This window comes from Manis javanica, chromosome 2 (assembly GCF_040802235.1).
Source record: "Manis javanica isolate MJ-LG chromosome 2, MJ_LKY, whole genome shotgun sequence".
Classification (NCBI taxonomy): domain Eukaryota; kingdom Metazoa; phylum Chordata; class Mammalia; order Pholidota; family Manidae; genus Manis; species Manis javanica.
Window position 1 is genome coordinate 182,955,496 of NC_133157.1, and position 25,920 is coordinate 182,981,415.

The 25,920-nt window shown below is 39.3% G+C and overlaps 1 protein-coding gene across 12 annotated transcripts in view; it reads right to left on the reverse strand.

The window, feature by feature from the left end:
• The window catches only part of NIPAL2 (NIPA like domain containing 2), a 67,461-nt gene extending 43,086 nt beyond the window's left edge, over positions 1-24,375 (reverse strand). For 8 of the 12 annotated variants that reach the window (XM_036995592.2, XM_073229868.1, XM_073229864.1 and 5 more), the window contains exons 1-3: positions 24,105-24,375; positions 9,400-9,468; positions 8,193-8,364 (exon numbers count right to left, since the gene is read on the reverse strand). In XM_036995592.2, the coding sequence (XP_036851487.2) occupies positions 8,193-8,364; positions 9,400-9,468; positions 24,105-24,239 (376 nt within the window). In that variant the 5' untranslated portion in view covers positions 24,240-24,375. Of the gene's footprint in view, positions 1-8,192; positions 8,365-9,399; positions 9,469-24,104 lie in introns of those variants that run through there. The other 4 variants (XM_073229870.1, XM_073229869.1, XM_073229865.1 and 1 more) reach the window with 3 other exon arrangements.
• Positions 24,376-25,920: the final 1,545 nt, after the last annotated feature.

Consider the following 25,920-nt stretch of genomic DNA (forward strand, 5'->3'; position numbering starts at 1 on the left):
AAGTATGAACACATTTTGAGTTAATGTTTGTGTATGGTGTAAGTGGTCAAATTTCATTAGTTTGCATGTTGCTGTCCAGTTTTTCCAACATCATTTATTGAAGAGACTATCTTTCCTCATCATGTATTCTTGGCTCCTTTGTCATAAATCAATTGACCATATATGCATGGGTTTATTTCTGGGTTCACTATTCTGATCTATTCATCTATGTATCTGTTCTTATGTCAACACCACAATGTTTTAATTATTATAGCTTTATAACATGGCTTGAAATGATGGGAGCATGATGCCTCTGGCTCTGTTTTTTCTCAAGATTGCTTTAGCTGTTTAGGGTTTTTTGTGATTCTATACAAATTTTACTATTAATTGTTCTATTTATTTGAAAAATGCCATTGGAATTTTGATAGGAATTGCACTGAACCTGTAGATTGCTTGGTAAGAATATGCACTGAACCTGTAGATTGCTTGGTAAGAATATTATAACAGTATTAATTCTTCCAATTCATAAGCATGGAATATCTTTCCATTTATTTGTATCTCCTTCAATTTCTTTCATCAGTGTATTATGGTTTCCATTGTACAGGTCTTCTACTCCCTTGGTTAAATTTACTCCTAGGTACTTATTCTTTTTCATATAATTGTGAGAATTTCTTAAAAGACAAATTTACCCCAAAGTTAAAATAATTAATTTACACTTCACTCAAATGTGATTTTGGATGTAATATTCTTATCTAAGTCAAAGAAAAGAAACTCTGATCCACAGGTCACAAATTCAAATGCCTAAAGAGCCTCTAAAGATGAAAAAAAAGTGAGGATGTGGGCTGGGCAATAAGAGGTGATGGGCTGTGGTGGTGAGGGTGTTGGGCTGCTGTGATGAGGGCGGAGGGCTATAACTATGAGGGGCAGTGGGACTGTGGTGATTGGAATACACAGATCAGTGAAAAATGGCACCCATAATCCAAGTGCAAGTCCAGTGCTACCAAATCTCACTCTTTAAGACAAAAATCCAGGTTTTGTGTGTCATGCTACAATTTTTAAACATGGGAAGTTAATTTACATTCTTTAAAAATATTGTTTGAGCCAAACAAAACAGAGCAAACGGCCAGATCTGGTCTATAGGACACCTGTTTGTGAACTCTAATCTAGTCTACAAATGAAAATTTCATCAATTTTCATTTCCTGGACATTCAGTGTATTTTTTTTCCCAATTTAATTTTTGACTTTTATGATTTGAAGAAAAGGTAGGCTATCTGTTTATAATATAGGAAAGTAGAAGACAAAGTAGTAAAGGAACTCTTTTATAAAGAATAACCCATGACATGAAAAGAACATATTTAAATAATACTGCCACAAACAGGTCCTCACAGGTAAACATCTGGCTTGTGGGTTCTGACCACTTATAATGGCAACTTTATTGCACTATTTAAAAGCAAACCACAAAAGCACTTTCATGTCAGTCACAAGCAAGCTTCAGACACATGAAACACTGAGCATGCTCACAGGCTCAATCAATGCTAACTGTACAGAGGGCCCGATGCCTCCATAATTATCATTTTCCTTTAGTTACAGAATTGTGAGGAAAAAATATGTCAGTTACAATGTGCTCCATGGAGTAAGGATTTGAGAATCTGAGGATGTAACAGTTTGAAAAATGTACCTTTATAAAGAGAAAAGTTGTCCTACTATCCATATTGGCAGGAATGAAAGTGCCAAGTAATTCAGGTTAATAAAAAAAATTGCTGTTGTGATTTACTGAAGATAATGAAGAAACTGTTAATAGGTCATTTTTATAATTTCAAATGAGGAAATTTACCTGGATTCAGAACAATAATTCTTTCTTTCCTACATTTTTCTTGACACACATTAGTGATTAAACTTTAAAAGGCTCCCAAGAAGTAAAAATACTATCACTGACAAGGTTAATTCTGTATTATAAATTTAATAGCACATTACTTCATCATTACCATTCTCCAGGAACACTTAGTAGTATTCTCAAAATATAAGGATGGATAGGAAAGATGTTTCAAATAAAGTTTCTAGGCCTTAGGAATGCTTTCAGCTGAGAGTGCATGAGCAGACAGAAAATGAGAACTTATTTAGGCTGGTTTCAGGGCAAAAATGTGCTCACCAGACAACTCAGCAAGCCACCGAGAAAAGGGATATTTTCTGCATATTTACAGCATTAAAATAAATGCCTGTGTGGAGCACCACTATTACAGGCAGCCCCGGAGGTTCTGAGCGCCAGTGATTTCCTGCAGGCTGGCACTAAGCACAGGGCTCTAAGGTACTGAGAATCTGCGGCATCCAGGTTTGTGTGACACTACAGGTCACTTGCTCATTGGTCTGTTTAGGTGTCCTTTCATTTGTTTCTAATAAAAATTTTGGAGACCAAAGTTTCTGCTTGAGATGACTTCTTGGAAATTCCAAAAGGCCTCATCAAAGCTTTCTGGCTACACTATGACCATCGTCTAATGGATTACAGACACATTTCGGCTTACAGCTTCATAACAGCACAATAGGAATACATGAAACAACATATATTTCACATCATGAATTTCAATTTGAGCAAAAGCCAGCATGTTGGGAAAAATTAGAAATGGAAAAGACTTATCAGTCAGATGTCTCATTCTCTTCTCATTGTCTCAGTGCAATTAGTTCTCCAACCTTAATCCAAACTAGTTCAGTAATGGGGTGACTTCTTCTCTTAGGAAAGTACTCCAGGGCCAAGAGACCTTGTTGCTATTAATTTCATCATTCCATATAAAATTCCAAGTCTTTGATCTCAGAATTCATCTCAAGTTTAATTTACTTATTATTCACTTTTATTCATCTGGGCAATAATTAAGTAAAATAGTAAATTTATGTGTCTCATATAGTACTGGGAGAGAAGATGCTCATTTAATATTAGTTTCTCATCTTTAACTATTTCTAAAGTACTCCTGAATTTAACTATGGAAAAAGGTGATATATTCTCTGAATGCTTTCCAATTACTTTTAATCAACATACTCAGAGGCACAGAACTGAAAAATGTGCTTCCATCCTGTTCTATTTCTCCCCCACTCCCTGCCCCTGAAACAATCTCCCTTCATATCCCACTCCCTTGCCATCCCTTAGGCAAGTTAATTTTACATTGAAAAGGTCTACCATGAATCTCCATAATTCTTATGTGGCTTCACCTCCTTGGATTGCAATAACTCATTATTTTTTAATTCTCTCTCACTGCTTAGGTGTAGCATAGACCACAGTCATGGGGGTGAACAGAAAAAGGAAAATATTAAATGTAAAGTCACATTTTGTAGATACATAAATGATCTGACTCAACCCTTAAAGGACAGGCTTATAAACCTTCAAGTATTTATTTGACTGAATATTCATGAGTTCCTTGCAAGGAAATATAGAATGTTTAACCATTGTGCTTCATCCGGAATTGAAATCTTTCAAGCAAGGTTCTCTTCCAACACTCTGGAACAGAACATCCTAGAACATCCTATCCTTGTTTTACCAAAATTCAAATGCAAACCAATTCTATACGGTTGTACTGTGTGATTTCCCTATACCACAGTCTCCTGGAGAGAGAAGACAGAAAGCAACCAGACACACAGCCACTAGCCTCTGGGATCTCAGTTGAGGCAAGTTGCTGAAGGGGAAATGTTGGGTCAGGGCTGCTGTGCATACCTAGCAGGTTGTGCAAGGCACAAAGATACATCTGAGGCAGCACAGCCTACATCTCAGATCTTGTCAGTTTGTATATTTCTCAGGACAACCTTCTGACAGATGGCACCAGAGGGTCCTGCACTAATAAAATCATTGTATTACAATAATTTGCAGACAAACAGAAATAACGTATCATGCGAAAGGCAGCCTTTTTCTAATTCACAAAAAAGCATCACATAGACACGAGGAGGGCCCACATAGGTTGCTTAAGAGGTTTACGTGGGACAGGAAGGAGTAGAAAAATTTGTAAAATTTTATTACAAATTCCACAGAGTATCCAACTTACTCTTAACTACATTTCTGGTATAATAATGAGTTTCTCAGAAAGCACATTCTCAAACTGCAGTTAGACCTAAGAGAAATCTGCTCTTCAGCCCCTCCAAAGTTAATGAACAAGTGAACAAAAGTGCTATGGAGCCAGAGCAAGAAGACAGAAAGCTGCACACATATCTTTTGTGTAGATTGCTGTACTTTTCCTCTGACAAACTTCCATGTCTGTGTTTTAAAAGTATTTCATCTTGGTGGGTTATTTGGAAATTCTGATTTTTTTCAACATGTTTTGGTAGGGAATGTGTGGAGGAGTCAAGGGGTAACTGCTGCTTAGTGGCTGAACAAAGGAGCTGTGAGGATCCTACTTTTCGGCTCCCTGAAAATTAACCACCTCACGGCAAGAATAGAAAGCATTTCTTGAATTGGTTCATCCATTTTAAAGAATTTAAGCACCAGCCATCTTTTGGGGCATGGGAGTAAACTCTTCAATAAGAATAATGTACACTGTTTCTATGCAATAATAATAAATCACAGTGACAACGGCTAGAGTGGTTACTGTGTCAAACGCCATGCTGTGTGTCCAGCACTGTTCTTAGGTATTCCTGTTTGCTCTGTTCTTCCCAGGACAACTTCTGGGTAAGAACTATTTTTATCCCCACGTTGCAGATTAGGGATCTGGGCATAAACCCATTTAAACAACTTGCCTGAGGTCACAGTTTTCCAGTGCCAGAACTGAGATTTGAACCCTGGCAGTGTGGGCCTAGAGCTTTCGCTGTGACCTTTCTACTACCCCATATAATTGGGATGGTATCCAGCCTAGGATCTAGATGAAATTTCTTAATTAATGGAAACAAACACAAGTCAACATTTAGAATTAACCACACTGCCAGTATCACTACCATATTAGTCAGAATTAGCTTTTGGACCTATTCCTCAGTGAGAAAGACCTTCAGTGAGAGAAGTAGGGTAAAAGTACAAGGTGACACAGGATACAAGGGCTCTGACATGCTCTCTCCAAAAGCTGGACCCAGGCCTGGGCATTCAGATTCACCTATGCACCAAGCATTCCCCACCATCCTATCATCATATCCTAGGGTGAGTTTTCTATCGTGTCTGTGTTTCTAAGATGCTTGTAAACATTGTCTTAAGAATTCCCTAGAGGGTTTTCTGCAGAACTGTTGTCCCTTGAGATGCTTCATATAAAAACACTTTGTAGTCAGTAGGTTTAGGAAACCTGGCCTACTACATTTGCCTCTGGAAGATTAACAGTGTGCAGTGTGCCCAGGCCAGGGCCCCGGGAAGTCCTACACTAATGACACCTATGTAACATTTTAAATCCAAGAGTTCAGAAACTTGTTTGATTAGAGATTATTCTTAGAACACCTTTGAAACCACCAGTAAAACCAGCATTTGAGAAACCCTGCATCTAGGTGAGCATGTCAGTGAGCAGCAGCAGGACACAGAGAGATAGGCAAACAAAGGATAGACAGGAAGATGGTTCGAGGCAGGAGTGTGCGTAGAGTGTAAACTGAGATATCCATAATACTTGCCATAGAGTTTCTTATATACCAGTTCTAAAAAAAATCTCTTCAATTGAGGTTACAAAGGAAGAAGGAATTTTGATTATTTAAGACAAAACAGAACAGGTCTGACATATTAGCAGTCATGGTAGTGGGGCTAGAACACATGAGCACCCACACAGTATCTCCTTACTTCCAGAAAGGGAAAAAGGTACACAGTGTGTTGGTATAAACCAGACCACCTCAGAGAGGGGGGAAGATGGAAGAAAGCACCCTTCATTTGGACTTAAGAGCTCCAACTTTTTAAAAAACTGTTAGGGATTTTAATTTTTCTTTATCTCTCTTTTTTAATTTTGAAAGCAGCAAAAGACAGATGAAAAATCAGAGAAAAATATGCAATCTCCCACACACTGCAACACACATTATCTTTTTTTTTTAATTCAAAGGGAGGTTTGATTTCTTTCTTGAGGCTCCCAATTAATAATAGGAGGGAAAATGTTCTAGCATAGAAACTGGTGGGCACTCTTCTGCCTTATGATAAAGCTGTTTTAAAAATACTTTCTATTTTGCTTCAAGTTGTCTAGAGTTTCTAGAATCGTTACAAAGAATCTCAGGGTGACAGGGGTTTGTTTTGGGGAAAACCCTCAATCACCAGTGGTCCTGTACCCACCACACTTTGCAGTAACCTATGCAACATTTTAGGTACATTCAGCTCAGGAGTGCTGTGGGAATATTATTTATAAGCATATATTTCTGTTTGCAAAGGTTGTAAAGTAGGAAACAGTTTGCACTTGAGGCTATAAGTTTACTTCTTGGAATCACTTTAAATGGGCAGAGAGGGAGGCTGCTAAAAATGTTCTGAAGTTGAAACATTAATTGGGGCAAAGAGCACACAAAGAAAAATGACCTACAGCATTAAGAAAGGCCCATCTGTCAAGGCAGGGGGCTCAGAATTCGAAGGTGGGTGGACTGGTCCCACAGGGCACTTGGGAGGACAGGATTCTGTCTGAGGGCAAGGTGGGAAAGCTTAAGTCCCCCATTATTAATGAGTGCTTCAGGAAAGTCATGCTAAGATGAGCAGCTTCACAGTCAGCTGCGCTGAAGGGCCAGAGGGAACCGCGGCTGCCCTTCATCTCTGGCAGCTCTCAAATTCTCATGTCAGGTCCCATGGGGGCCTGGCTGTACTTCATTTCTGTGAAAGCTCTGATCTTTACGATAAATTCAGCCATTAACCCCCTTTCTTTGAGCTAGAGTTGCTCTCTTTTTCTTGTTCCCCCCCAAAAAAGGTTTCCCAGGACTGGGTGACTCAAGATAAACGGAGAATTTCAGTGTGATGTGGGGCACTCAACCTTCCCAGGGACTGTTCAATAGGCCTGCACACTTTTTCCTTTGACTATTTCATGAAAACTGAGCATAAAATAGAGTAAGAAATAGAACTAAAGATCAGCTCTAAATATACAGTCATTATGAAGAAAAATACAATATTTTCAGAACAACTGGGGCCTACAGAGATCCCAACTTGACAATCTAACTGAATCTTTTATCTGTTCAGATTTTGAGAGAAAAAAAATCCAGAATGTCCATATATGTGGTATGTATAGTAAATACAAGATAAGATATACTCAAATTGCTTATTTTATTAGAATGTTAAAAATGGTAAATGATTACACTAATTGTGTGCCTACTCAGGGTAGTAACAGCCTGGTGATTTTAATGGACAATTTTTAAGAAAGCTAAAAAAGTGTTCTTTGCTAAATATTCTAGTATCATACATCATAAAAGTATTTTAAATAAAATATTTTAAATGATTAAGATGGGGAAACTACTTTCAAAATAAAATGAAAATTTCTTTGAATATATATTATTTTAGTTTAAACTATTTTTTTAGAACATCATACAATATTTTAGGAAAAATATTAAAATTGGAATATGTGAGCACGTTATGCTTGATCTAGTTGTTATTAGACAATAATCATCAACTTGTTTCTACTTCAGTGAAGGTTTCAAATTCACAGAAATTTAGAGACATGCTGTTTCCATAGCAGCAGATAAAGAGTAAAACTAAAAAGATTTTATTGATTTTTAACAAGGCTTAGAGAACTTGTTCTCCTTTTCAGCAGTGATCTTTCTTTTTTTTAGTGTTTAGCAACATCTGGTATTCTTTTCTCTAAACGTATTTAGTAAATCATATAAATTTTGAGAGTAGGATAATTGTGACATTACTATAAAATTACATATGCTTATAGTAATGTAGAATCACCAAAATTTAACTTAATGTAAAAGAGAAGCTAAACTATGAAGTTAAGATCAGGCATCAAAGATTCTAACTACATGTAAAGTCAGTTTAACATATAAATAAAATATAACATTGTGTTACCAATGCTTTTAGATAATTCATTAATGATTTAAAAATATGGGATAATATTGCTGTTACTGTTAATTTATTAAGAATCAGACTTTTAAACATAAATGTTACAGCTAAAAATGCAAATCTTTTCATGGTTAATATGGCAGTCTGATGTGGATACAACTGAAATTAGTCGTATGGTTGTTCCATGCTAACACGCTAAGAAAACAGCAAATAGACTTTCTTCTTTTGTGAATATGCTGTTTAAGTTGTATGTTTTCCACCAATTAGTCTCCTCTCTTAACATTTCTGTTTGTGAAAACACAGAAAAATGGCTTACCTGTAACAGACATACAGCTTAATGGAGCGATGAGAGTAATGGGGGCAAATCCATAGGCTGCAAAGTTTCCAGTCTCTCCTACAGCCATCAGTAGGATCCCACCCCACCACAACACACTCCTGAAGAATGGCCTCTGGTGCTCTTGGTGGACGAGACGCAGATGAGAATATTTCTGGAAGTAAATGAGAATATAAATAAGGAAACATTTCCACCCAATTAAAACTTGCCTTGAAATTTTGGGGTCCTATAAATTTACATCATGGCCTTTAAATTTATTTGCAGATTATTACACAGCAATTATTATGGTTTTCTGTTTGTTCCAAACTTAACAGCAGAAGTGACTCACACTGATATTTTATAGTATACAGTACAGTATAAACCAGCATTTTATAGTTTAAAGGGCCTTCTCACATATGAATGTTGCTTGATTCTCATAACAACTCTGTAAAATAAGTATCATTATTTCTGTCTAAAGATGAGGTGTATGTTAAGGGGTTGAGTGACTTTTCAGTTCACTATGTAAAAACACTTCTTTCACAATGTCAAAAAAGTCCAGATGCCAAAATAAATATTCATGAAATAAAGATAATAAATTGCTAAGGAAAAACCTTTTGAGAAGGGATTCAAGTGTATGAGTCAAATGGCTACCACAATAAATACAGCAGGGCAGAATGCAGAGGCTTTGGGGTGGGAGGATTCTTCCTTATATCTGGGTTGAGTATTTCTTTGTATTTGAAACAGAATTTCTGAAAAGTGGCCATTATTAAGTAAAGCCCCATCTCCCAACTGATTTTATGATAACTGAACTTATTTCCTTATAAGAAGTACGTACAATTCTAGATTACCTTAAAAAAAATTGTAAAGAAAATAATAAAAGTACTAGAAGAAACCAAAATATTAACAAAAAGACTTGGCTTATGCCAGGATTATGAACATCTTTCTAAGTATGGTACAATTTCATATGTCATCTAAGCACCTTGCCTAGGGTATACAATACCACAAAAACATTTAATTTCTTTTAAAATGAGAAGAAGAAAAAAATGAATGTAATCCAGCCTGGATTATATTTGTCTTTATATCAATGAAGTTATAAAATAGAATTTTTTATGGAGGAAGGAGCACAAGAAGGCAAAAGTGTTTGAGGTCCATTAAAGTTGTAATATGTCCCTGGCTCAGATTAGAGTCAGAAAAATAAGCTTCTTCTTACCTGAATATTTAGGGAAATGCTGATTACCAAGTTTCCTAAAATGGCCAGCAAAACTCCAAAAAGGTGAATCTATAAAATAAAATCTTATCTTTAAATGGTCCTTTAAATAGCACTTGAAATTTATTGGGGAAAAAAACAGCCAAAAAATTTAAGTTAATACATTCATTCATTTGGCAAATACTTACTTAGCACCAGGGTCATTTTGAATATGACTTTCGGAATTAAGATTAGTTTTTCACTTTAGTGAAATATTATTTTTTAGAACTAGTCCCTGTACTGAATTCTCTAGATATTTACCTATTTGCTAAAATAAAGAAAATAGTTATTAGTTTCTGACTTTTCCCCATTAAGACATTTCTTATTTATTTTTTCTATCATTTTCCTCAGCAAAACCTTTAACTGGGGTGTTCAATGCCTCAAGTATAGACTATATAATTTTTTTCCATGTGTTGTCCTTCTTTCCTTTCTGTTAATATACTTTGGAGGGCTGTGGTTTGAAAGAAAGATCATTGGCCTTGGAGTTGAAGGATGAATCTGAGATTCAGATCTACTATTTCCTAATGGGTGACCTTGAACAAGTTATTTCAGTTCCCTGGCCTCAGTAGGCAAGGGCATGTTAGATACGGTATTTCTGGAAATTCCTTTACTTCAAACTTCTATATCTCCATTGGAGACAGACTAGATTTTCCCACCATCCCATGGTCAAGAACCCACTATCTCTCTCTGCAGTCAACTACATCAAATACGAAACTCCCCCTAATCTGTCCTCATCCTGACCATCCAGTTGTCCATGGCACACTTACTGTACTTCCCGTACCTGGCACAGGACATTCTCCAGCCAGATGCCATACTTCGCTCACGCCATTCCTCTCATCAAGGCATAGCCGCTCCTTTCCTCAGCCCATTCCAATGATACCTCACTCTCCTGGCCTGTTGAGTCCACCTCCTTGAGGCTTCTCAGACCACCGTAGCCTCTCTCTACTTTCTCAGACTCTAAATGGCGAACATCCCTTATTTCTTCTCTTATATTGTCATATGTATTATCAAGCTATAAATAGATGGCAAATTCTCTGAGGGAAGAGAGCCATGTCTTAGGCTTCTATTGGGTCTTCTACATAGCTACTATGCAAAATTAAGGGTTTGAAAAATATTTGCTTGAAAAAATACATAATGGCTTAAAGTAAGAACTACTGAGGTTAAAAAATATGTCTTTACACATTGCCCAAGATGTTTACTATAGATAGCGCATGCATTATTTGATGACTTCAAAAGATGCACTTGGTGTTTCTATCTATCTAGGTATAAAGGTGTAACAGCTTCTAGCAGTAAAAAATTAGCAATGATATAAGGGATCTTTCCCTCTCTTCCTCCACAGTACACGAACTTCTAGCTAGCTTCAAATTCCAAGGAGTTATTTGAATTTCAAATGAACGTTACAACCACAAGGAACCCATTCCAGAATGCAAAATGTCTTTGAAGTTTCAGAACTTTATTTTATGAGCTGAAGTGAAATTCAGTATTTTTTAAAAATGAAGCAGAAAAGTTGAAAACCCATTTAAGTTGATACATAATATCCATAGTCTTTAATCAGTTAAGAATTTTCTTTTCCTAATAAAGGCACTTGGCAGTAATTTTGATCACTCTTCCTCATGAGGAACAATTGTATCATAATACAATGTGTTATTTCCATGCCTTCAATTTACAATCGAGAGCATTTGCAAGTAATCAGGAAAATAAAGATTCAGAAGAACTTTGGGATTGAATGGATAATTATGGAGATATTCCATAATTGTAAAAGTACATTGTTGAATAGAAATAAGTTACTTCAAAATTCCTTAAATCATTTGCTGAGTAGTTTAAATTCCACCAGGCTGAGTGTTTAGAAATTGGTAAGTAGGATTTGGAAATGATTTATTGGATATGACACCAAAGCACAGGCAACCAAAGAAAAAAATAGAAAAACTGTACTTCATCAAGATCAAAATCTCTTGTGCATCAAAGGATACTCCTAACAGAGTAAAAAGGCAACCCACACAATGGGACAAAATATTTGCAAATCATAGATCTGATGAAGATTGATATCCAGAATATATAAAGAACTCCTACAACTCGACAACAACAAAATAAACCCAATTAAAAGAATGGGCCAAGGACTTAAAAAGACATTTCTCCAATGGTCAATAGGCATATGAAAAGATACTCAACAGCACTAATCTTTGGGGAAATGCAAAGCAACACCACAATGAGCTACCACTTCACACCCATTAGATTACTGGCTATAATTAAAATTACAGAAAACAAGTGTTGGTAAAGATGTGGAAGAAATTGGAACGCTTATGCATTGCTGGTAAGGATATAAAATGGCACAGCTGCTGACCTCACATGACAACTCAAAATCAAAGACCTAAATTTAAGAGCCAAACTAAGTTCTCAGAAGAAAACATAGGGGTAAATCTTTGAGATCTTGGATTTGGCCATGGATTCTTACAGATAAAACACCAAAAGCATAAGCAACAAAAGAAAAAAAGCTTCACTCATCAATATAAAAACTTTTGAGTTTCAAAGGACACTATCAAGAAAGTGAAAAAGACAACCATAAAATGGGAGAAAAGATTTGGAAATCATTTATCTGATAAGGGACTTGTATCTAGGATATATAGAGATCACCTATAACTCAGTAATAAAAAGACAAAAAACCCAATTAATAATGGGCAAAGAATTTGAATAGATATTTCTCCAAAGAAGACAAAAGGTTAATAAGCACATGAAGACATATTCAACATCATTAGTCATCAGGGAATGCAAATCAAAACCACAGTGAGATCCTACTTCACACCATATGGCTATAATCAAAAATTCAGATAATAACAAATGTTAGCAAGGATGTAGGTAAATCAGAACCTTTATATACTGCTGATGGAAATATAAAGTGGTGCAATCACTTTGGAAAACAACCTGGCAGTTCTGCAAAAAGTTAAGCATGGGATTTCCATTTGACTCAGCAATTTCACTCCTAGGTATACATCCAAGACAGATGAAAATCTAGTCCACACAAAAGCTTGTAAACAAGTGTCTATCGCAGTATTATTCGTAATATCCAAAAGTAGAAATGACTCAAATGTCCATCAAGTAATGAATAAATGAAATGTAGTATATTCATACAAAGGAATATTACTCAGCAATAAAATGGAGTGAAGCACTGATATGCTATAACCTAGATGAGCCTTGAAAAGTTTATGTTGAGTAAAAGAATTTAGTCCCAAAAGACAATATATCATATGATTCCATTTATATGAAAGGTCCAGAATAGGCAAATCTATAGAGACAGAAAGCATATTAGTAGCTGTTTAGGGCTAGGAAGAAGGAGAGGTTTGGGATTGGGGTCTTCTTTTGGAGGTGATGAAAATGTTCTAAAATTGATTGTGGTGATAGTTGTCTAACTGTGAATAAAATAAAAACCAGTGAACTGTACACTTTAAGTAAGTGAACTAATTGGCATGTACATTATATTTCAATGAAACTGTTAAAAAAAATTTTAAACACAAAGCATTTACATGTGGTAAATGTGCTTTAATGACTACAAAAATCCTCATCTGCAATCAAAAGTATCATTGCATACAGTAAGCAGGCCCTTATAAACTTGCCATTTAAATTAAAGATGTCTTGTTTACATCACTACTTCATTCAGAGTGTTCTCTGCTTTCTAGCATTTTAGAATTAGTGGAAGTTTAGAGCACCTCTTCTCTCCCCACCCTTTTTTGCTGCCCTCTCTGCTGATGTGGAGACTGTCAGGAAAAAGAACAGAGGGCAGAGAAGGAAAATGACTTGTACAGCGTCACACAACTACATTTTAGCACATTTTGTACACATTTTGGCACACAGCTACAAACAGGCACATTTTGGCCCCAAGGCACCCAGCTCATGTCCGAATCACTATTTCTTCTTAGGCTGCAATAGGTAGCCTTTTGGCTAGTCAATGTCAATTTACCACAATTTTAAAATGAGCAGAATCTGTTTCTTCTTCTCAGTGCAAATAAAATAAAGATAATAATTACGAGGAAAGTTGATCCACAGCTTAATAATGCAGTTAAAAGTACAGGCCAGAACATAAAAAGATGCCCTTAATTTTTGTAATGCTCAGTCTTGTCACCTCCATAGCTTAATTTCTGGCTTTTCCAGGATGTATTGGCAAATAGATTGTGGAGGCACCACAAACAATTTATCTAGAATAAGGCTCAAAGTATCAGCACTTATAAGTACTAAGGATGTTTTTGTTATATTTGGAATAACAATCTTTGAATCCTACTTTTTGTGCCAGAATGGTCTTTAGATATTTCTCATAAAGTTACTGACCTATAATCCATGGGTGGGACTCTTTGGCCAGATGAAGATGGGATACGGTAACAGGAGTGTGTGGAATTGGTAATAATCTGTTGTAGTCTGGCTTTAAACTCAAACATATTCCTGGCTCTTCCTTCAAACATAAATTCAGAATCAGACCCCAGTGGAGCTAGTACATAGTTCAAAAGAACCAAGGATTCAGAGCTAGTTTTGAACTGTAATAGTCACATTCAACTCAAAATCAGAATAATACTATCTCATTTTCTAGGCATAAAATAGGCCTGAACATGGAAATGTGAGATTTGGTTTCTAGTATCAGAAATGCCACCGATTGAGTAATTAAGGTCAACTAATCACTGCAGGAATGACCTCAAGAGCCTGGATATGCAAGGAGATCATATGTCTGATGAGCAACAGGCAATCAGGTCACTCCATCCCACAGGAAACTCTTAGGACTGAACAGGGGTTGTTTTGCATTTGCCCCTAGTAAACAGGTAGACATATATCTCACCTTCTGAACATTAAGAAGGAACAGGAAGACTTCCCAGTTCTTAGTGATACAATCTTAAATATTGAGGGGTGAAGACTCCTAATTTGTGCAATCTATTTTCAAAGGTATATTACAAGGTAAAATAAAAAGCAGAGAGTGAGAGAGAGAGAACAAATGTTTCACAATGTTAACAATCACTGAATCTCCAGGTGAAGGACATACGGTGTTTATTATACTAGGTTTCTTAATTTTCTAGAGGGAAACTCTCAAACAAAGAAGTTAAAAAAATACTTTAGAGACTCAATGAAATTAAAGAATATGGGTTCATTGAAAAAGAGTTAAAAGAGGAGGTGATAACAAGAAAAGAAATAAAAACAAGAAATAAAAAAGAAGGTGGATGAACCAAGAAAAGACATTAAGGAGAAAAACAAAACCATTGCACAACTTAAAACCACATGCAGACACAGCTTGGGAAAAACAGCGTGGAAGAAAAGGAAATGAAATGAAAGTGACTGTAGAGAAGGTGGTGGATACGGAAGATAGACAATTTGAGGATGCTCCCATCTGATTCTATTCATTCAACCATGCATCCATTTGGTATCTATTCAGCAACATGCAGTCCTATGTCAGGAACTGAGGAGGCAAGGTACCATCTAGAAGCTCAGAAGTAGAAAAAGCAACCAACAGCAGAAAGACCACTAGCTACCAAATCTGTAATAGAAGTATATTCTATAGAACCCATGGAACAGAAGGGACAGAGTGCAAATCTGCCCAGTTTGGAGAGTATGTTAGCGTCCTGTGGGTGCTGTAACAAATTACCACAAACTGAGCAGCTTTAAGCAACAAAAATTTACTCTCTCACAGTTCTGGAGGCCAGAAGCCCTAAAGCAATTTCACTGGGCTGAAATCAAGATGCTAGGGCCTCACTCCCTCTGGAGGCTCAAGTGGACAATCCGTTCCTAGCCTCTCCCAGTTCCTGGTGGCTGCTGGCATATCCTTTGGTTTTTGGCTACATCATTCTAATCTCTGTCTTTGGGGCCATACCATTTGCTCCTCTTGTGTGAAACCTCCCTGTACCTCCCTTTTATATAAAGACACATGCGATGACATTTAGGATCCATTCAGATACGCCAAGATAATCTCCTGATCTCAAGATGTAATCACAGCTGCAGTAAACAGGATGCCCTGAAGGGCCCTGAACAGGATGTGCCAGTACAGCTGGGCTGGAGAGGCAGGCAGGGTCTGTGTGCAGTGCTAGGACACAACAGATTCTGGACTAGGGAGGAATAGGTCTGGACTTGACTTTCCAAAGATTTGTCCTGGCTGTGGTGTGAAGGGTGGACTGGCAGGAAGCATGAACAGGGAACAGGAAAACCTAGTAGGAGACTTCCTCAGCAGTCAGAAAGTAGAAAGGGCAACAATGACAGTTAATTATAACAGAGCCATAAAGAAACAATATTCATCTTCACAGCAGCAAATGTTGGAGACAGCCTGTAATATGCAGTGCTTTTAGGTTACTGAATGGGTTGAACTATTCTTATCACACTAAACTCCTTTGCTCTTGTAGATAATTGAGTTGTCTGCAATACTAACTCAAACTGTTAAAACTATAACCCTATATGTAAAAAAGAAAATTTTTCAGTAGGAAACAGATTATTAATGTATTGCCTTGGTTACTGTATGCTCTAAAGTGATTGCCTGTCTATACTGAGAAAATCCCGTGACACTGGATCCAACTCTGGTGATTTAAAGCCAACAGAAAAAGATCAGGGTTACACAGCACAGTGTATCGCTGTTAGTCTACAAGCTGTTCCATGCCCATTTTTAATCAACCTTAAAACCTGGGCTGAAAAACCCAACATACTGTCTTCCCATACAATTGAGAACTATTACATTTTGTCTTTTACTCAGGGACACATTTACTTATATAATTGTACATTCGTTACTTTTAAAAACTGAACTCCATCAAGGATAAGCCTTACTAATCTTGCTAAGAAGCTACCATCTTTTTTGCTTTTGAGATAAGTTTTGGCAGAAGAGGTTTATGGGGAAAATAATATGTGAATAACACATCCTTCGGGGCTTTTAATACTTTGTTAAAAGGAGAGCAACACTAGTCAAGAAAGGTGAGCTATCAGTTAAGAAGTCTTAAACTTGGTTCCTTTACAAACAAATCAACTCCATATAATACTGGAAAGCGAATCTCTGAAACAAGGACAGACATGCTGCACACCAAGAATACTGATGTATACACCCACACCAATATAGGCTCTATAAACTATCAAATTTTGCAAGAACATATTCATAATAATAATTTAAAAATATCTGTAATCCTTGTTTCCAAAGAAGCAGGACTATAGTCTGCCTTTTCTGGGACCAGCCCAGGGTTTAGAAGGGGCTTCCTACCCAAAAGCTGGAACATTGTGAGCTCTCTTAGTTACAACTCTCTCCTATGCCTGCCTGGGTTTCTGGAGGACACGTCCCTTTTGAGAGGAACATCTACCTTGAACTCCTCCTGCTGTATTCTACCAGCTCCATACCCCTGGAGGCTGAAGTTTATGTCAGGCCCCAGCCACTGCCTCAATATGGGGGAGGGATAATGACATTGCCATGTACTGATAGACCTCTGCCAGAGACCCCTGTGGCCCTTGCCACCCACCAGATCTTCCTGACATTAAAGCAGGAACCAAGTCCAAATTTACTATACCTCTTGGGCACTGTGACTTGCACTCTTCATTGTCTCTAAAGGGCAGTGCTTATGGCTAAGGTAATTTCCTCTATTGTCACGCCCCCCATTCCTGAGAAAATTCTCACATCCCACTGGTCCAAAAGCCAGGTCCCAACATACCTCATGGCCAACCAACATATGGCACCCACAGGTCACATCGATGGTGATTGTGATGTGGGTCTGCAAGTGTAGCTCAAAAGACTGTAAAACACTCAACATGTAACTCACAATTATTCTCTGCTTTATGGCTGTGACAGCTGCCTATGACATGAGGTCTGCTTATACCTTGCTAACAAAGAACCACACATTTCCCCACTGCTGTGACTCAGGCAGCCATATCCAAAGATACAGTATTTCCTCTTCTGCTTTGGCTCTCCTATTTACAATTATGTAACTGTACTATGTTAGTCGGGGAAGCTTAATGTAAACAGTCCATCAGATAGTAGAAGCAGAGGTGACTTCACACCAGTCCTTTAAATGCTGCTTTTCAAGTACTTCTAAGGCATTCTGTCTCTTTCTCCACATGCCCGTCTCCCGGCTCCACACACACAATGTATAACACATACACATAGCTTCTTTAGGAGGACCCAGTTCATGCTTCTGATTGCTTTGATAACACTGCCCTGTTGAGAAGAGCTGTATGTGGCTTTAACTGAGTGAAACATTGCCTGCATTTCGGGCCCCCACTGTTGATTACTGACCGAGCTTAATGTGGGCTGTGACAGCAGGGAACACTGTGCGGCGACCTCCCAGACAGCCTGGAACAATGAGCGCTCTTCAAGTCCAGAGGCTGAGGGAGAAATAAAGATCCCCCAGAACTCACAGGATCCACCTCAGACTTTAATGGGATATTGGCAAGGGTGACATGGCTTCCACAACTCCATGCGGCATCGCACTCACACACACCTATTTCACCTAAATCCACTGAACTTTTAGGAGATTCCTACCTACTGGGGAGGTGGTTATTAATAGAAATCGCTACGCAGGCAGAGGCAAGACAGAGATGAAGCGAGGGACACTGCCTTTGCCAGCTGATTGCCTTCGGCTCGTCCATCAGTAGGAAAAGACAAGAGGCCTCTCTAGAATTTCTTTTTTGGGGGGTGGAGGATAAGTCTAGAATTTAGAAATAAGTCACTGCTTAGAGATGATAAAAAATATTTCAGAAATTGATCCTATAATCTAAGTTTTTAAGGAGATTACAGATCAGGTTCTACCCACAATCACCAGGCAGGCTAAATAGGAGGCTACTTTTCAGATGTTGATCAACTGAGGCAGAACACAAGCAGAGAAGGTCCTAGGTGAGCTGGGAGGGGCGTTAGCTCGAGAGCTGCCCAAGAAGACAATAACCCACAGGAGGAGGACTCAGGCCCTCCGGGTGGGCACTGCTAGCAGGGCCACCCAGTATCCCCCGTTTGGGGCTACAGAACCCCTCTTTCATCTAGCCTCCCCAAGGGTGCCCATGCTCTTCAGGGCACCAAGTTCAGTGACTTGGTGACCAGTAGGGGGAAGGACATGGACTAACTTCATCCAGTCAGACAAATGTGCATTTTTTTCATTGGTTGAGAAATTCCAGCTTTTCCTTCTGGAAGAGAAAGGGAGAATGTAAACTAGAGGGGGTACGGGGTGAGCTTGCTACAAGTGGAACCAACGACCCTGAAGAACAAAAGCTGTAGAGAAGAGCCAGACACAGTGTTTACCGTGTTGTCGGAGCCTCTTGGTCCAGGCTTCGGTGAGCCCAGGGTTCTTATGGCCTTTTATGTCATCCAAATGATTAATATCCTTTATTACTTAAACCAATTAATACTAGGTTTATGTGCAACTTGCAAACTAAAGCCTCTTAACTTACAAAGCATTCTTGGTAGGGAAGTCAAGTTCAAAAGCAAGACAGACAGACTCTTACTGCAACCTAAAGGCCAGTGGTCCAAGATACTAAAAGAAGGAAACAATTTGAGAGGGGCAAAGAAGGTGAGGTGTGTGATTCAGGAAAGCAGTGCTGAGGCTCCAGGCAGGCAGCATGATGTTCATTTTAGGCAGATCTCATGGGACTTGACAAAGTCAAGGTGGGTCTCTAAAGGGGTCACAACAGGACAAACACAAGCTTTGGTGATGTGTGGAGCTCATGACTAAATATATGTTAGCCTGTATTTACATACGGGATCAGTTCACACCACCTGACATGTGCCAAAGATAACAGGACACCATATTGGGAATGACCAAGGGGAAGTGTCAAGGTGAGGCCAATGTACAGTCTGCACATGCTGAGAGCTTTATGGAGGTAAAGTAAAGTGTTGTCTGCCAGCTCCTAGGCAATCAGGACACTCTGGTGGCCCAGGATAAACTGGGTGAAGAGCTTTGGCTTTATGTAAAATATGTCACGGTGGTGGGGGAGGGTTATAAAAGGTATAAACTGAATACAGGAATATTGGAACTTCAGCAAAAACCAAAAACAAAAATAAAAAACAAACAAACAAACCCAAGCTAAAATAAATGATATGGAAGTCTTAACATTAACAGTGCATGAGGCTTCCCAGGCTGGAGTGCTGATCCTGCCGGCTGGTTAAACTACAGTCAGGGTCTGGAGATGTGATTCCACTACTGCCACCAAATACTTCTCTCAGCTATTCCCAGTGTTACACACCCATCTCCTCAACTCAAAAGTCCGGAAAGTGGCAGAAGACATGGGAAGAATCCTTGCCTTAGTATTTCAAGATACAAGGGTTCCAATTAGAAAATTACTGCAGTTAGGAAGTGTTCTGGAATGTGAATATGTCTGGACAGTAAATGGCAAAATTTCCCATAGTCTGAATTTTGTAGATTGCATCAATAAAATTTTGCAACTAGTTAGTATGAATCAAGCCATGAAGAGGCTATCAGGTACATTTAAATGCATTTGGTCTACCAAATTCACAGGAGCACTAAGACTCCTGTTTTCTTCCTTCCTTCTTGCTGCCTTATTCATATACCTCACAGAAAATCTTATAAAGGGAAATGCCAAGTTGGATATGTAAGGAAGGCAGAAAAAACAATAAGAAGTATAAACAAAACAAAAAAGGAATTTTTCTTGGAAAGGACAGCCACCTCTACCTGCCCCTTTGGTTATTTGTAAGCTTTGGCACTTTTCTTTCTTTAAAAGACAGTCAGAAAAAAAAAAAAAAAAAAAGACAGTCAGATGCAGCTACCAGCAGAAAAGACACAGGTAGCTGCAAAGCAAAATCAATAAAAGGGCAATGTAATATTCAATGTGCTATTTCTTTAATACAATGAGACAAGTCATATTCATTTCCCCCTTCACATTTACTTTTACCATCACATGCTTTTCAAGCCTTAGTTTCTAAGCAATAGGCATGGAATAAAAATAGCTTTTTCATTAAACCTGCTTGCTGTAAACTCTTGGGGCAAGTTATTTAATACGTTTCCTTCCATGAACAGTGAGGATAATATGTACCTTACGAGGTTGTTGGGGAACTCCAATGAGATAATAGCTATAAAGTGTCACATAGTAAATGCATAACAAATGTCAGTCTCTTTGCTTTGTCTCTTCTCCCGCCAAGTTGTATCAATTTTCCTTTAAATATGTTGACTTTAAAAATTCAAGCCATTGAGAATCAAAAGTTCAAAGAAAGGGCATAAAAAGTTCAGAATTTTCATTTCACCTTATGTAGAATAAACCTTTTTGACAATATCCATGTGAATTTGGATATTTGGCAAAATATATAAATTTAAAGGACCAGCAACTAAACTTCTCTTTCAGAATATTTCCCACATTCATCCTTTCCTGTCCATTCCCTCTACAACCTTGCTGGTTTGGCATTTATTTGTTCAAACAGATAGCAAGAGGGAGCCTGAAGATCGGTTCCAACTCTGATTTTACCAGTAAGGGTAATGCTCAGGGTGATTTATTTGAGTACGTTCAGCTAGTTAACAGCAGGGACTAGACAACAGCCTCTAACACTGGTTGCAAATTAAGAACCTACAGGAGCCAGTAGGTAAAAGAGAAGTGAGCAAAGAGAGGGCCTTAAATGGGGAGCACAGCTGTTCTAAACAGTGAACTCTAGTTCACAGTTATCATGTGAGAAAGAAGGCAGCGTGTTGCTAGAATTTCTAACATTTCTGGAGATCAGGACAACTTGAAACTTTATACATGATCTGCTTGCTTTTAAATGTTGACAATGTATTAAATATTTTTTAAACCTCTCTGCAGGTCAAGCAAGACACATCTGTGGGCTGGATTTCATCCATGGCTGGCTAGTTTGAGGACTCTGCATCCTGCTAACCCCAGTTTAAATTTCTTTTATTTAGTTTGCTTTGATGCTCATACTCCCTGCTGGAAAAACCTTCAATGGCTCCCATTGTCTCCAAGATAAACTCCAAACTTCCGAACCAATCCTTCAAGGCAATTCATGACTGTATTTAAGATCCAAAGTGTATTTCCACCTTACACTCTCCATCTTCCATCACACCCAGAATGGCCACTGACTTCAACTCTAGGTACAAAATTCAGAAGGGCACCTGCCCAGGTGTTGTGGGCCATCCTCAGTCTCCAGACTTCACTTTCTTGGGATGCCTTTCACCTGTGTACTCCCATCAGTGAAACTGTCCATTTTTAAGGGTCCAGCTCAAGTACAACCTCTCCACAAACCTCCTGATGGCCCCTGCTAAAAGTCACCTTGCTCTGAACTTCCACAAGACTGTATCTCTCACATGACACTTAAAACCTTCTGCCTTGTTTTGGAGTTACCTGCATGGCTCAGTTCCCCAAGCACCTAGTAACTCCTGGAGGGAGAGTCTGGGTCTGAAGACTATGTTGAATATTATCACAGTGCTTTGTACAAAGCAGGGAGCTCAATAACCATCTTAGAAACATTATCCTTTTACACTGAAAACTTGTGGATCGAACATAAAGACCTTTGCAGAACACCATTGCATTTATACTTTTATAGGCAGATTTCTGAGTGACCCTAAAGGGGCAATGGCTTCACTTTCCCCACTGAACTACTACTACTTTCTACTTGCTTTGAGGTCTCCTCCTCCAGAAGCACTCACATCTTTGCCTTAGATAATATTGATTCTAAGAGGTCACTGTGAAATATTCATCTACTACATCAAAGTGTTTCAGGGGCGTTGGTCTTTTTCTATGAGTAAGCTTAGTTTATCAGATCTGATGGTTATCACTTGGAAAGATACAGAGAGCTGGGCCATAAGTGAACAGTCACAAGCCAAATATTTCAGCTGTGATAAATTATTAAACCCTGGCTATCTAGCAACCAAAGCTAATTTTGAGTGTGGGAGTCCTAAACTTACACATCACACTTTGTTTTTCTAGAGCCACCCATATTTTCAGTCAGCTATTTTCAGTTAGTGTCAAAAAAGAAAAGAAAAATTAGACTCCATTATTTTTACTGGCCTGGCTGGTGCTAGGAGCACTCAATGAAATGTTTGCTCAATGAATTTAAAATATTACTTTTTACTTTTGCTTGAAACAAATGTAATTACTGAAAGGATAAAACACTATGGTCTTATAAGATGGCCTACATTTGCAAAATAATGGGAAAAGTAGTTACAGTCTTCCCTCAAATCAGCTATAGTTTACATGTCAGCTGAGTAATTTAAATTAGCATATTGTGGATACACCCTTTCTAACCTGTACAAATATATACTGTCAAAGGCAACTTGAGCCTTGCAAACAAAGTCCTCACATTTATGTCATGTGATTCGGTGTCAGAGAGCCAAGACAATCTTGAATTCCAGGAAACATTAAAGAAAACTAATGACTTCATAAGTTTCTACTGTGAAAACAATGTTTTCACCGTTTTTGGACCATGGTAGGTCACATCTACTAACTCTCTAATTTCTTTACCAAAAGAGAAAAATTCATTTTTAAACATTTATCAGGAGTGCTTCTGAAACAAACATATCATAACAGGCTTATAGCATAGACTAGCATCAGCAGCATAGTACAACAGATACACTCAAAGAACTTTCCATCATGAAAAGCAATTCTTTTCTTTGTAACTCCTGTGGGTAAGAGGAAGGATAAATGGAGTAAGTTACACACAGTGATCAAGAAGTTCTGAGTACCCTCATTTTTCCTGTTTTAATATGTTTTGCGCTAAAATAGACTTAAAACAATATCCTCTGCTGAAAACTATGGTGAACATGCTTATTTTGTCTTTATATAAATGAACGATCTTATGTTAAAATTTTTAAAGCAAAATTTTAACATTTTAGAAATTAACATTCAAAACATTTTTCAGGCATAAACGGATTCTAGGCCTTTATCGGTTAGAAGCCAAGATTTAGATCAACTGCAACAAATATTTTATAATTATATTGTCATAAAATAAGACCCATGGATTTCTTAAAGAACAAGAGCAGAGTAAAACACACTTATGAAAAAAGGAAGAAGCCTGAAATTCACCATATCAAGATCACTTGACCCCACTTGAAAGAATATAAACGTGGATAGAGGAAGGGCTAGCCAGAGCCCTTTTTCTGATCTCAAAATGAAGCCAAAAATAAATGGGCAGCTCCAGGCCCCTTTTATCATTCTTGCTGAATGTGTATTTCCAGCATAACTGTCACTGAGGTCAGGCTATGTCTTCCCAAGGAGGGGCTGCTGCAGCTGCAGCCTGAGAAGACCAGTGTGCGGGAACGAAGAGCTGAGAGGAGGCTTTGGGGGGCACACACGTGCGTGGGCGGAGCGTCTGGGTCGAGTGACATTTAGTTGCTCTTACTGAGTTCCCTGCTTCTGAGATCTCGGTGTCCCTTTTTTTTTTTTAACTGTAAAATTATCCGCGGGGAGGGAGTATAGGGAGAGGCGATAACCCCACACTCCCAGAATCCTTCCGGGACAAGGTGGATTCAGGCTGCAGAGTCGGAATTGTTGGGACCAAGAGGCCCAAGAACGACCTCGCAGGGATCAGAACCGCAGACGGGTGCCACCCAGGCCCAGGAGAGGCCGGCACTGCCGCCCAGGGGAGGAAAACCTGGGGTTCTCCAGCTCTCCCAAATCAGGGGTAGTTAAGTCAAAGTGTGCAGACTGGTCAGCAATTCCCACCCGGGCAGTGGGCAGGGGGGCGGCCGAGGAGCGGGAGGCGCCGCGGGCCCGCCGTGCCCGCCGCCGGGCGGAGGTGCGGCCGCCCTTACCTGGTTCCTGCGGTACCACGCGCCCGACAGGGAGCCGTTGCCGACGCCAAGCGCCCCGTACGTGAAGTTCCGCGACAGCTCGTCCAGGGCGGCAGAATCGGTGTCCCCCGGACCCTCGGGCGCCCGCGCGGCCATGAGGTCCGTTCCCGGCGCTCGGGCTCCGGCTCCGGCTGGCCCGCGACGCCCCGGGAGGAGGCGCGCCCCGCCGAGGCCGCGCCTGGGCCGCGCCGGAGCCACTTCCTGCAGGGTGCCCGACGAGGCGGGCACCGAGGCCACCTGGCTCCCGCCCCCGCGCGGCGGCAGGTGCGCGCCCGCCTCCCCGCCCTGCCCCGCGCGGCGCCGCCCCCTCCTCCAGCGCCAGGTGCCCGCGTGGAGCCGCCGGCCCGCGGCCTCCCGCGGCTGTCCCGCTCGCCCCGCCTCCCTGGGCCTCGGTGCACCGCGTCCTCACCGACCAGGCTGCCCCCGCGCAGGTCACCGCGCCAGTCGGTGCGCGGGTGTCCGCACCTGTTAGGGCTAGAACGAGATGTCTCCGAGGACCCTTCCAGCCCCAGAGGGTGTTTAGTCAATATTTGTGGAAGTGAATGGGAGAGAAAGGAGACACTGGCTAAACCAAAGCATCTACTTTCATCCCATCTGTTGCTGGCAATTACAGCTATCATATGTAGTGTTTCTCACTATATTTTTTAGATTGTTTGCATTTGGAAAAGCCACGAGTTCCCGAAAATCTTGTGAGGAAAGTGAGAATAAGAATTAGATAATTAAGTGTCAGTGTCAACATGTCAACGCTTGATAGACCCTTAAGAATATTCCTGGAATGAAGGAAGGCAGTAGTAGCTGGAGGACCCCAATGTGTATTTGGGACTGGATGGAGTTTCCTTCAGATGTAACCAGAAGGAATTGCTGAAAAGTTGCCAACTACTGGATATAAAAATTTAGAAAGGAGATAATTGTTGTTAAAGGGCTTAATGTACTCTAACCAAATGTTCTGGTTTTTATCTGTATTCAATTTCTACTATGTTACTACAAATGAGCTGTAATGTATCTCTCACCTTGAGAATTCTATGATTCTATATTGTTGCCTGAGGCACCAGAACTTGTAATTCTTTTGTTTACATAGTGCTGAGATTCCTCTTATATAATATGCTTTGACTGCCAGTACTTCATGAAAGGGAGACCTTTAAGAAAAGAGAATTCCTGCCTGGTGGCGAACAGGGAGAAAGGTTTCATTGTTTCTTAGGGAAAATATGCAAATGAAAGAAATGAGAAAAAAATCATTTCAGGTAGAGAAATGACAAGACATCATTGCGGAAGTTGTATATTCTTGCTTGAGCTCCCAGTATGTTCAGTGAACTGTTAATATTGTAACTATTCTCAATTTGAAAAGGATCATTTATTTCAAATAAATATCTGGAGGAAAAAGTGGCTATTTTACATATTTTCTATAACATCAGATTATTTTGTATTCATGACTTTATTAATGCTTCTTTCAGTTGAGATGCTTTAGAGTACAAGTAACAGGATTCCAAATAAAAGTGGATTAAACAATAAGCATCTGTTATTTCTGGAGGGAATGTGGCTCCCCATGGTTCTATGATGTTATCACTTCCATCTTTCTGCTCTGCTGTCCCTGATGTATTATTGGTCTTGTCTGTTTTCATGATAGTGACACCAGGCATTACATGAAAACATGACCACATTTGGAAAAAAAGGAAGGTATTTCTTCTTATGCATCCTCTCATTAAAGAGAAAAACCTTTTCCAGGATCTCCCCAGCAGCCTTCCCCCCCCAGGTCCTGTTATCTAGGACTGGGTCACAT